The sequence below is a fragment of the Accipiter gentilis genome, chromosome 27 (genome assembly GCF_929443795.1).
Source record: "Accipiter gentilis chromosome 27, bAccGen1.1, whole genome shotgun sequence".
In the NCBI taxonomy this organism is placed as follows: domain Eukaryota; kingdom Metazoa; phylum Chordata; class Aves; order Accipitriformes; family Accipitridae; genus Astur; species Astur gentilis.
This window is the reverse complement of record NC_064906.1, coordinates 3539507-3552221: the sequence shown is the minus strand read 5'-3', so window position 1 is coordinate 3552221 and position 12715 is coordinate 3539507. Positions and strand designations below refer to the sequence as shown.

At 43.5% G+C, this 12715-nt stretch overlaps 1 protein-coding gene across 4 annotated transcripts in view; it reads left to right on the top strand.

Moving 5' to 3' along the window:
* The window catches only part of SPIRE1 (spire type actin nucleation factor 1), a 133628-nt gene extending 125442 nt beyond the window's left edge, over positions 1-8186 (top strand). For all 4 annotated transcript variants that reach the window (XM_049830326.1, XM_049830324.1, XM_049830325.1 and 1 more), the window contains 4 exons: positions 951-1021; positions 1768-1795; positions 1884-2020; positions 2892-8186. In XM_049830326.1, coding sequence (XP_049686283.1) covers positions 951-1021; positions 1768-1795; positions 1884-2020; positions 2892-3144 — 489 coding nt within the window. In that variant the 3' untranslated portion in view covers positions 3145-8186. The remainder of the gene's footprint in view (positions 1-950; positions 1022-1767; positions 1796-1883; positions 2021-2891) is intronic.
* Positions 8187-12715: the final 4529 nt, after the last annotated feature.

The following is a 12715-nucleotide window of genomic DNA, read 5'->3' as shown; positions in this document are numbered from 1 at the left end:
GTGCATTTTGACTTCACAGTGTATTTTACCTACAGGCCTACCTGTGTCTAGTATGCAGATTTAATTTAAAGACTTAATACATTTAAGGCGGAGGAACGAGAATCTGAAAGTGTCATTCATTAGATTCAGCTGTTGCCTGTTGTCATGACATATAAAGCTTAGTAATGAGCTTTTATCAAATCTCAAAGTAATCTGATGTTTTCATTAATTTACCCCACTATTAAAACTCTTTACTTTTATTTCTAGCCAAATTTATCTAGCCTCACCTGAGTCTCTGGATCTCAGTATGTCATCTTTTGTTTGACTGCAGAACTTTCACTGTTCAATGCCTTTGCTTCCTAGAAATGTTCTTAAGCTGTGATCCCTACCTCCTTTGAATAAACTGAATAGTTGGGATTTATTATCCCACTATAAAGCAGGTTTTCCTCAAGTGAGATTGCTATAATAGCTCTTTCCTGCACCTCCTCTAGTTTTCAGGAATGTAGGCTTGGAAGAAAATCATCAAATGTTATCACAGGCAAAAACCTTGTGTCCCAGAACCAGACCCTGATGGTTAGGAACCATTTCCAGCCTAAATGTATTCACGGCTGAATTTATGCCCATTTGTTCCTGTGTTCTTCGGCTGTAACAGCTGCCCTTCTTTAATGCTGTTACTCTTACTTTCCTGGTGCTTGTTTTTGTAGTAATGATATAAACATCAGCGAGGGAGAAGTAAAAATAAGTTAATTAATAACTGGCAAGTATTTAATTTAGGTAAAAACTTAAAGGAGTATTTCTAAATATACGAAGTTACAATTCTGGACCATTCCTTTCAGTATCATCTTGGAAGTATGGACCCCAGAACTGGATGTAGTACTGTAACTGTGGTCTCACTGATAGCAACTGATAGATTAAGTCATTACTGTGTAGGACTTTGCCTAATGTTGTGGACTCCTCTGTTCTTCTTTTAGCTCTGCTTTTGCTGTCGAACAAGAAGGTTTTCTTTCTTTACCTGGTCTTACACTTGTCAGTTCTGTAAGAGGTAAATATTTAATATCTGTTAATAAATGAGTACCGTTCCAGAGGGAAAAATGCTGATTTATACATTAGAAACCCTCAAATGTTTCTGCTGCATACTGCTGGTTTTTTATTTCTGTAACAGTCGATGTTAAAAAAACTTTATGCAAAACCAGTTCCTTCCTAAGTGACAGAATTGCTTCCTTGACTGAAACTCTTGGCTGAAAGCGAGAGAAACACTCATTTGCTCTTTTATGCTCATGGGAGAGTGAGATGGAATTTACTCAGACTCCCCAATCAACAGTTCCATAATCTCTGTTGTTGGGAAAAACATTTCAAGGCAATTTACCTTTTAGATTATTTTTGGAGTATTAGTGGGGGAAGAAGGGAAAAGGAAAAGGAATCATTTGCAGGAAAAATGAAAAATTTTAAGTTGAACAGTGAGACAGTAATTCTGAAGAGCTATGGAATCACTGACTTATTGTCTCACTTACCAAAGGAGGTTTCTTTAGAGGAAAACCAGTTTTGGGTGGGTTTTTTTTTCTATTTTTTAATTTAGCTGTAGTTATTTAGCATTTCTCCTTGCTTTTGGCTTCATGTTCTGGTTGAAGTTATTAAAGTTATTACATTGAAGAAGCTTTAAAAGTAAAAATGTTTGTTTAAGGGGAGGATGGGGGAGGATTCTAACTCCTGAAAACACTTATCCCTTATTCTTGATTTAAATGTAATATTTCCCAGTGAAATGATTCATGCTTTTGCTTTCTTACACAGGCCTGTATGCTCACAGTGTTGCAAAAAAGTAAGTAAGTAAACTTATGGTTAGATCCTTTCTAAAAAGCTGTAATCTTTGTAATGATACTGCATGTTCCTTCTGCTATTCTCAACAGATGCGGTTGCCATCGAAGCCATATTCTACTCTCCCCATCTTCTCACTGGGACCTTCAACCTTGCAAAGAGGAGAAAGCTTTATGAGGCCAGAGAAACCCTCTACCAGTCATCACCATTCACTGCGGAGCATGTCCAGGTGAGAAACAACCTTAGCTCACTTGTGTCTATTGCAAATGCTTCCTAAGTGTTTCACATTGAATTATCAATCATTACAAAGATGCTGCCTACCTGTTTTGTCATTGTCAATGTCTCTAATGCTTGTAGTAACTTTTCTGAAGCCTGAAAATCCATGCCTCTTCCACTCATTGCTTTGATTTACAGAAATAGCAAAACTAACAGCATGTCTTAAACCTTTTTCACATTACAGGGGAAAAATAATATGAGTCTGGGACAACTGTATTTCTGTAGCACCCCTGCAAAAATATCCTTAGCATATCCTTTTCTGGTGTGAATAGACTTTCCGGAGAGAAATCTCACAGGCTAGAATCACTCACTGAGTGGGATTTCAATGATGTCTTGCACAGATTTATCTTTTTCCCCCTAATTTTTCTAATTCTAATTTTCACTCTTTTTTTTTTTTTCACTTTGATATTATGAAGTTACGTACTGGTTTTATATCTTACACACAGATGGTTGTCAAAGCTACTACAAGAAATTAAAAGATAAAAGAAATGCTCCTTTTTGAGGGAATCTACAGTATAACCCCTCTGCATAATTCACTAGTGCTATGATGTTGTGTCAAATTAGCCAAACACATCATCTATTTATAATTATTAGTAAGGTTGTTTTTGTCAAGGAAAATGCCCTCAGTTAGTCACCCTGCAATCTTGCCAAACCAGGCAGAAGCTGTCCTCTCCGGTGTTTGGTCTCCTGGTGTCATTTTTGGGACAGAAGATAGGAAGATTTAAAGCAAGACTGTTCCAGTGTGCTGTTTCCTGAAGGTATTCCTTGGGGCCCACTGCCGTGGAGCTAAACAATGTGACAGGTCCTGTTCTTTTGCCTTTCAGGTTGACCTCAAGGTCCAAATCTGTGGATAAGTCACATGAAGAGTTTCCCAAAGAATTGATGGAGGACTGGAGCACGATGGAGGTGTGTGTGGACTGCAAGAAGTTTATTTCAGAAATCATCAATTCAAGCCGGCGCAGCCTATCTCTGGCCAACAAGCGAGCCAGGTTAAAAAGGAAAACGCAGTCCTTCTATATGTCGTCTCCGGGAACCTCTGAATACTGCCCCTCTGAAAGGACTATCAATGAGATCTGAGCTGTGTGCCTTTTTCTTTGCTTTTGTCTTCATGAGGTCATCATCCATGAGCAAGGTCATTGAAACTGGATTATCATTCTGTTGCTTCGTTTCACTTGACTGGCTTGAATTTGCGTTAGGTCACAGGATTTCCTACTCCAATGGTTCCCAGAGACACAACGCTATGTTTAGATCTGTGCAGAATGATACGCAACGGGTCAGCTGCTCGCACTGGAAGAAAATCAATGGTTTGAAATTGTTGCCTCTTTTGTATATGTGTGTTGAAACTCGAAAGCCTTTTCTTGCTTTCAATCTTTTTTTAATCATGCTTTGAATCATTTTTCAGGAGATGAGCTGAAAACAGGTGTTTAACGGAGAACCAAATCTAACCAAGTGTCCATGTTAGCACAGTAGCAAACAGTAAGTCATATTGGCATTACCGCCCTAGTAATGCTCACGTCCTAGTTGAAACAGCAAAGGGTCGTATTGCACACCAGACACCGAGTGTAAGCGACTGTGGTCAAAACCATCTTTCGTTGAACTGTTTCGGTTGCTCTGAGATCAGGGTTCAGCACCGGACTCTACAATGTCTGTGTCCTAGGGCAAAATACACGATGAAGCTCTTCGCCCGTGTGGTTGGCCATTCCCCTGAGCTGCTGTACTTTTTAAACCTTAGCGTACTTCTAAGTGTCTCCTGAGCAGGTTTTAGTAGTTTACTTTCTATCTTGAATGTATGATGATGACTACTAGTAGCAGTGAATTTTAGTGGTAGACAGAGTTGTACAGTTTATGGGGAGGATGAGAAATAAGGGAGGCTTCTAATTTTAACTGAATACCTGTAAAGTTGTTCTAGTGGTTACACAGAGAAAATAGTGGGTAAGGTGTACATTTGTATTATAATGGAGCACACAAATACTGCTATAGTTATGTCTGACAGCATATCCAGTGATAACCCCATTTTTTCTGGGGTTTATAGCTTGGCTGTAAAAATTCGTGTTCTGCTGAAATTTGGGGCAGTACTGTCTCAGATTGGGAGCAATCTCTCTTTTTTTTTTTTCCTTTTTTTTTTTCATTCTTTTTCCCTTTTTAATTCACTCATGGAAGAGTGCTAGACTAGTTGTTTAGAAGTTCCAACAATGTTACAATGTTGACTGACATCTCATGCTTTTTTGCACTTTTTTTTATATTCAAAATACTTTTTTTTAAATTCAGGCATAGCCAGAGTTTAGTCAATAATTTGGGGCCAGATCATTTTGGTATTTAAAAACAAGCTAACATAGCCAAGTTATTAATACTTGAAAATCAACTACTGTAACTTTTTCATAAATTTTTTTAATACCCTGAGGCATATTTAATATCTATATAGCAGTGTATTATAGAATGACATAGCAGAAAAGTTTCAGATCTATTTATTAACATTTCTATACTTCGGATTAATGAGAGATACCTCAGAACTGCTCCAAAGTAGCTGGGACTGGATTTCCGTAACCTGATTTTAAAGATGTGTTAATCAAAACAGATTCTCCTGTCCAAATCTCGTGCACTGAAAAGCCCAAGAGAAGGCAGACTGCCCCGCCAGCCCTGGTAGGGCACGGTGTGGAGGCTCTGGGGCCCCCGGAGTGGTTGGCTCCCCTTCGGTAGCTCGGCTCCAGTCCCACTGTGGGCTGCCTCTTGCTGCCCCGGGGAACAAGACTTCCCCTTCAAAGTGTATTTGCACGTTACATTGCAGCCTTCGGAGCAGCCACTCATATTTTATCTTTTAAGTTGATTTAAAAAGCACATGCAAAAGTCCCTTACACCTCCCTAGGGACTCATCCATCCTTTTTCTTTAAACGCCCCCTTGGAAAATGAGAATTTTTGCGTATGCAGGGCTTATTGAAATAATGTTTTTAATTTTTTTCTGAACCAATGCAAACAGGAGAAGCAGGGCAGGTGTCATGGCCCTCTCCTCGGGGTACCTCTGGACAAGTGTCTTGCATGTTCAGGCACTTGAGGTACTGGCGTGAGATAAGGATGCAGGATTGCAGGAGGTGAGCAGCACAGGCTGATTTGAAAGCTCTGCTCTCGCTGGAAGGGGTCGCCTGATCTCAGTCACATCAGCACTTTTTCTTGTTTCTGTGCCAAAACCAGGCCGTGTGTTTGCCGCACAGTACATCAGGAAAACTAGGCTGAAAGAAATGCAGGAAATCTCACTTTGCATCTCCCCTGTTGTTGTTCTTACCGTTTTCTCCTGGAAATGCCCCAGCCACACGTTACAATCGCTCAATCTTCTTCCCTGGCATCCTCAAGCCACAGAGGTGCAGGGGATCCAGCACGCTTATTCTCCCCTTTGAGAGGGATTTGGGACATTGCAGAGCAGGCAGGATCAAGAACTAAGTAAAACCCGAGCGTGCGAAGGGAAAGAGTCCCTCGTGGCACGCCTGTGCCCCCCTCCGCCTGGGGAGCATCCGGGGCGGCTCTGGGGAAGCGGCGGAGCCTCGCCATGCAGCCTTTGCCTTCCCGGGATGCCCAGCAGCCCTTGGCTCGGGCCGGACTCTGCTGCACTGGGCAGGGCGCAAACACCGAACAACGACGCAGAGGTTGTACAAACTGCTCCGTGTTGCTCACCCAGAGCTGCCGTGGGGCAGGGCCTGGATAACCTCCCTTTTTCTGTGGGAAACCCCCTCCTGGGCTGCTGACACACGCTGTGGCAAGCTCCAGAAAACGTGGTGCAGAGGGCTGCCTCTCCCCTCCCATCCCTTCCTCTCTGGCACAGTTTCTCGGCGTTCGCCTGGCATTTCGTTCCACAAAAGAAAAAACAGCGGGTTGGTTTCTCACGCAAAGCCTCAGGAGCTCAGCTCACTGGTTGCCTGCCTCTCTGCGGAGTGGGCTATTTTTAGCTTTCCATTTCGCTGCTTGCACTAGCATCCCAAATCCACTGCAGCCATCTGCCTGCGTACCCTGCGGTGCCGCCCAGCATGTCCTATTTACGGTCTGAACTTCACATTAGCGTCAGAGGATGAAATCAGAAGCTTGTAAATATGTGTAATATATTTATTAATATTTAGGAAGTCTCCATCAATCATGCAATGGGAATTGACTTTCCCATGATGTTTTAAAATGGAAATGAGTCTTATTTATATGTGTGTTGGCTATTATCTTTATTAGAGTTAAGGCTTTCAGCCCCCTAATAACAGTTTGCACTCCATAGGCATTTTAGAGTGAATTACTGCCGAAAAAAATGCGGGACTAGCACAGTGAGCTCCCTTCCACGAATTTTTAAATTTATTATTTTTTTAGATTTATTAATATGCCCATGATCTGTTTAAATATAACATAGGAGACCCAAGGAGTTAAAAATGCCACCAGCAGCATCCCTCTTGCTAGTTTGTTTGTGAACCTGGTTGTGGAGAATTCAAAACCAGCTCTGCCTCACGGCGGCGATGGGGGAAGCGAGCAGGCCTTTGCTGCAGCTCTCGAACGCGACCTTTCCAATGCTCACGGTGACAGTAATGCTTCGGGGGGGTTGTTGTTTTTTCCCCTTTCCCCATTACTTCCTTTATAGAGGGAGGGGTGTTAACCTGGCAAAAATAAAATGCCTTTCCATTATAGCCCCTGTCTGTGTTAATTAATTCATGTGGAAGCTGATTTAAAGGTTCTGTCTCTCTTCCATGCTTTTCTAGTTTTGTAAGATCAGTCAGACACTTCTTTTGGCAAAGACTTGTTAATGAAAATGATTGAGTAACAGCTGAACGCTGGCTGGGCTGCATGAAGGCATGGAAACCTGTCGAAGTACTTTTAGAATAGCAATAAAACTGCTTGTGTAAGGCCAGTGATGCGATTAGCACCTACTCATCGCTTGCAGCCAGCTCCCTCTGTTACCAGGGTGTTGCTACTTTCCACACCAACGGTCTGTAGCTGAGACGTGCCTGTCCTCCTTGTAGTCCAGGCTTTGGGAAATCTCCCTCCCTCATCTGGGAGAGAAGTGCTGGCAGTCTTTTGGAGAGGTTTTTGGATTGTTTTTAAACCAGAAGTGGAAAGAACATTTTTATCACAACTATTAAGATGTTCTCTGTTCTTTCAAGCTCCCTTTTTCCCCAGAGAAGTTCAGCATCAGCTTCCACGGTTAGTTAATGGCTGCATGCTCTATAGGTTAAAACTAATTTAGAAGGTCCAACTTCAGACTCCCAATTGCTACCTTCATGCTTTACCTCATCCAGCAGCTCTGTACCTATTAGGAATGTTTCTTATGAGCTCAGTCTCATCTGTGAAACAGTGACAGCACACAGGCATGAGGGAAGAGTGCTGTGACTGTATGCTCTGGTGCTACTGCATACAGATTATGTTAATGTTACCATAAAATTTTACAGTATTTCCATGTTGGTAACTTGGAGCTGCTCTGGTTTATTTCTTCTTTTGTATCTCTGTATCTTAAGGCCAATCTGAGAATGTTTATGAATATTGATTCCAGCTATAAAGATCTGTTTTGTTGTTTCTGTCTGATTTTTACTACTGCGTTTCAGATTTTTTGGGTACCTGCAAGTACTATTGACCAAAGTTTCCTGGTAGGAGAACCACAAGGGAGGGGCAGTCTGACTTGATACACAAAGACACAACCCATTTCCTGACACGTAAGTGTAAGTTCACAAGCATTGTCCTCACGGCAGCTCGATCCAGTCCAGCGCCGCAGTGCCCTTCCGTTGGGAGAGCTGGTGCCAGCTACCATGTGCAAGGGGTGGGGGCTGAGCGGCACCCACGAGCTCCAGCAGCCCCAAGCAGAGGAAGCCCACCGCCCTTCCCTTCGTTCTCGGCTTGACGTTGAAAAATCCCAGAGCTGTTCTTGTTGCTCCGTTGAGCTGGGGCAAGCTGCGAGCCTTCCCGTGCCCCAGGATTCCCATCTGCAAAAATGGGGACTACAAAGTGGTTACAACCATTGAAAGAATTTTGAGAGCTGCTGACGAGAGAGTGCTCAGGGTCAGAGCTAATAGCATCCTGCACTGCGAGTTTCCATCAGCAGTCAGTACTTGAAAGCAGTTAGCGCCATGTCCAGGTGCCCTGAACTGCAGATAGTTGAAACTTTACGACACTTTGACAAGCAAAGATTTGTGAATGAATTTTACCATGGTAGTCTGCACTCAACAAACATCATAGGGCATAATCAGGAGACGGAGCTAAATAGTTATCAAGTAGACACAGCAACTTTTATGTGGCGGTAGCTTTGCTTGTTTATTTGCACGAAACTGCAATTCAGTAACTTTTGGGTTTCTCCTCTGGTCGGGCTGTTTCGCAGTGGCGGTGCCTGGCTGAACTGGGTGTGGGATACACAAGGCAGCCTGGGCTCTGTGTCCTGAAATAACGACAGAAGCCGCTGCAGTCTGCAAAGGTCGTCGAGATGTTTTTTGTAGAACAGTTCTAGAGGAAGCCAGTTGGAATGGACCTTTCTATAGCTAAGAAAAAATAGATTTTTAAGCAGATAGTTTTTCAAGGTGCCAGGCTCCTTAATCTACAGTCACAGCTGGAAAAGACCTGTTTGATTATTAACCCATTTGATTAAAAAAAAGCTGCAAGTACAAAAAAGTGAGCATCCAGTATGAAAAAAATACATTCTTGGTGCCTCCCACGCAGCTGTAGTATTTACATTAAGCTACAGGTCCTCACTGCATTTCTCTAACCAGAGTCAGGTCAGTACTTAACAGTGGGAGCCAGCAGTGCTTTTGCAGGACAGGCTCTAGGCCAAACATTGCAGTGTGGAATTGCCAAACTGGATTTCAGGGGCTGCTAAATCTAGAATTAAAGGACATGGGTGTGAATTGATGCAACTTCTGCAGGAGGTTGGCTTCCAAAGTTTGGTGGAAATAAGCACCAGTTAAGTTGACATGTCTATATAGAGGCTGCGTTCTCGTGGCCCGGCTTCCAGGACAAGTAGAGGCCAAGGCCCAGCTTTGGCTTAGACATTTAAGATGGGCACGTTTCTATTTTAGGGGCTGGTTGTTACATTACCTGTGAATTAAAAAGCAAAACGAAGATAAAATGAGGAGTGTATTTGAGCTGTATTTCTGTTAAAGCTGGTTCCCCTCCCCAACCCCTTCCTTCAATAAAGGAAAAGAAGAAAATCCCAAACAGGAGCTGTACTCTTTGGACCTTAACAGGCCCAAAGCACAAACCCTTCCCCTTCGAATGTCTCTCCTGCTTCTGTGCTGTCACTGCGCATGTGCCGTCTGTGCGGCTTGAGGTACACCCGGGGCATCAGCTCTAACAGAGGAAGGCAATAGAATTGTCTTCTGCTTGTTTTCATGTTATGTGGTACTGAAATGCAATTTCTTGTTTATGCGTTACTAATAAAAAGTTCTTTAAAATGACACTGCATTGCTCACTCTTTCTTGAGCTAACTGTAAAGATGGCGAGCATCATTTCTTACACAGCACAGCTGGTCAGGGCGTGTTCCACATTTGTTTGGTCAGGTAAAGCCCTGAACCTTAGCTGCTGCAGATTTTAACTAGGTTACAAAAAAAATTATAGAAGAGTAAGAAGAGTAAGCATTGTAGCAGCAGGGCCCCACATTAGGAGCCCTTACTGATGATTTTACTTGCAGGTACCTTCTGATAAAAGAGAATCATACCTCAATCACCTCAGCTGTGGAAAAATGAAGAGGACAGGACTTGTGCTTCACAAACATACCTTTTCATTGAACAAATTCATAGCAAAAGCATGACCTACCATGATTCTGACCAGTCGGTGGGGTAAGATGACATTTATTAGATAAATAAGGTCTTATTTACAAGTCAAGGCTAATCATTTTAGATGACATTTTCCTGTTTTACTGCAAAATGAAGCAGCTGCCAGACCCAAATGGAGTTACCAGTCCAGGCACAGAGGACCCTTGCAGAGCTTTTGACCAGTATGATGTGTAGCTTACAGCGAGCACCAGGGAGCCTGGTACTGGGTCATGCTGTTTACCCAGTACAGACTAACACAAATAATTTTTCTGCAGCATTCTCTGAAAACCAACAGCCTGTTTTATATTACAGCAGTTACACCCAGAAGTGTTTTTTTAAACTGATGATGTCATTTATTTAAGATAGCACCATAGTGTACATAGACACTTTACAGAGTCCTGCCCTTCACAGCTTACAATCTAGGAAGATGCAAGAATAGGAAAGGCGTTACCCACTGCTCCACCTGAAGATTTAAATGAAAAGTGTCACATCAAGGAATGTCACTGGCCATCTTAGTGCTACTCTATTACATCATCAGATACATCAATGCCTGATATGTGCCGTACATCAGTACCCGACACATGCTAAGTGCTGCAGTTCAGTGCCTTTACTTGTGTTAAGCAAGTCTTTCAAGAATACTGCAACTGACACTAGGATTGCCCATTTTTCCAACAAATATGACCCTTCCCACATCGTGCCTGCTGACCTGAAGGGGGAAAAGAAGTCAGAAGTATGGGGGGGCATGGAGACTCACACTGGCACAAGGGCAAGTCAGGAAAAAAAGGGATAGTCTACACAAAACCAATTACACGCAAGACCGTTTGATTACACTGTTTTATGTTAATGCCTTTTGTTGCAAACATGAGCCTGTCTGCACTAGCGTGAAAAACAGATGTCACCCAGAAACCGGAGTTTATCATCTCAAGTTTGGTATTTTCAACATCTTAAAATCCTTCAGGGCCAAAAGCTAACATGCCCAGTTTGCCACATTTTAGGAACCACCGCTGCCATCTTCCCTTGCTGTTTCCCTGCAGTCAGGACCCAGCTATCCCCAGCATCATACTTCCACAGCAGGTGAGTGCAATGCAGCTCTAGTCATGGGGCACAGCGAGCAGCCACACTTCTAACCAGTCTGGGGACCTGATACACTGGCGCTAAATTCTTAAAACCAAACCACCGCCCTACACACACCCACACACCCTCCTTTCCCTTGAGTTGCAACCTAACAGCTGAGAAACACTGAACTGCAAGCCTCGGTGGCTTGAACAACAGCAGCGGACAACCTCCTTCCCCCAGCACACAAAACTCTGTTTTCAACTCTCAAAGCGCAGAATTCTTATTCAAAATGGCACTTGCTACCCATTAATCAGCATGGTTACAAGTGCTGAGCTTTCTTCTGCTTGGTCCCCAGTGCTTCGAGATCCTCCCAAGTTAATGAGAGTTGACTTAATGCCATTTCTGCTTTATCAATTTTCTCCTTCTAAGTACCCAGCTGTTTCTGCACCAATCCAAAAAGCTACACCCCCTCCCCAGCTCCCACAAGCAGCCTAGCACTTTTCCTCACATGCAGCTTTCCATCTTTGACAGACACCTCAGTCAATGCACATGACATAAAACTCACTTCAGAAATACTTTTTAGCCATTTCCAGTAAATAAAGATGGGGGGGGGGGGGGGGGGTCCCCAGGGAAGGACCAAGATAAGCAATTCCAAAGGTAGGGGCTAGGGTCAACTCGGACTACAATGGTGACAGAACTGGAGTGGGAAATGGGAGTGCTTCAAAAAGCAGTATTATGCAGAGAGCAGCACTGAACATACAGCTACTGATCCCATGGAGAAGAGTCACATGGTCAAGGGAGAAGGGTGGGAGCCCCATATGCAAACTGGATGAGCAGAAAGCAGAAGAGTGAAAGTGTCCAGGAAAGCTTACAGGAAATTTAGAATCACTCCATCTGCTAAACACTGGAGCCTACTTGGTCCCAGCGCGACCACTGGCTGGTCCTTTGTCCACATGGGCAAAATGAGCAACCACAGGAAGATCAATAAGCCCAGAGGTGCAGGAGTGTCACCTACTCAAAGACACGATGAGAAGCAGCAGCACTGTCCAGTAGCAGATGAAATTACCTAATTTTCCCACTCAAAGCTTCCCTGCTCCCATTTAGCCTAGAGAAAAGCAGAGGACTGAGCCCAAGCAGGCAAGGTGCTGATCCATGGCAAGTGAAGCAGCAGACAGATTGGAAAACCAAGCATCTAGCCATATGGTTCCCAAGTAGCATGAAACGTGGAGCAGAAGCAGCCCAAAACCAGTAGGGAATGAAACGGAAAGGAGATGCTGCAACACAAGCACATAAGGATTTGTTTCTGGGGAAAGGAAACAAAGTGCAGAGAAAGTAATCCAGAAAACTGGTGCATAACTGGTACTGACCCTAATTCAGTGTGGCAGAGGAGCTCAACCCTAGAGGGAATAGGAGCCTGTGGTGACTTTTCTGGGACATCAGCTAGTGCTGGAAGGTGCTATGCACAACTCAGTGGGCTTTAAGACAACACTAAGCAATTATTTCAAATCTGATGCAAGAAGCAGCTTTAGACAATTCTTCTTCCAAACTGAAGCAATAAATGAACCTCTCCCAAGGCTGCTCTACGCCCCCCCCCCAACATTTATGTTTTCATCATCTCCAGAAGGCATGTATGGAAATGCTGTAGTACAGGTTTCCACATGCACACATGCTTACTCATCTTCACCTTTCGTTTGCAGAGCTCTGCCATAGCTGCACTCCCCTTCCTAGCAGGATACCACCAGGAGCTAGAACATCTTCTGCTTGCTTTATCCAGGAAGTGGCATCGCTCCGAGAAGCACAACTGACCTGCAGCAAAGCTATCCAGCGTATCTTCCGGACAA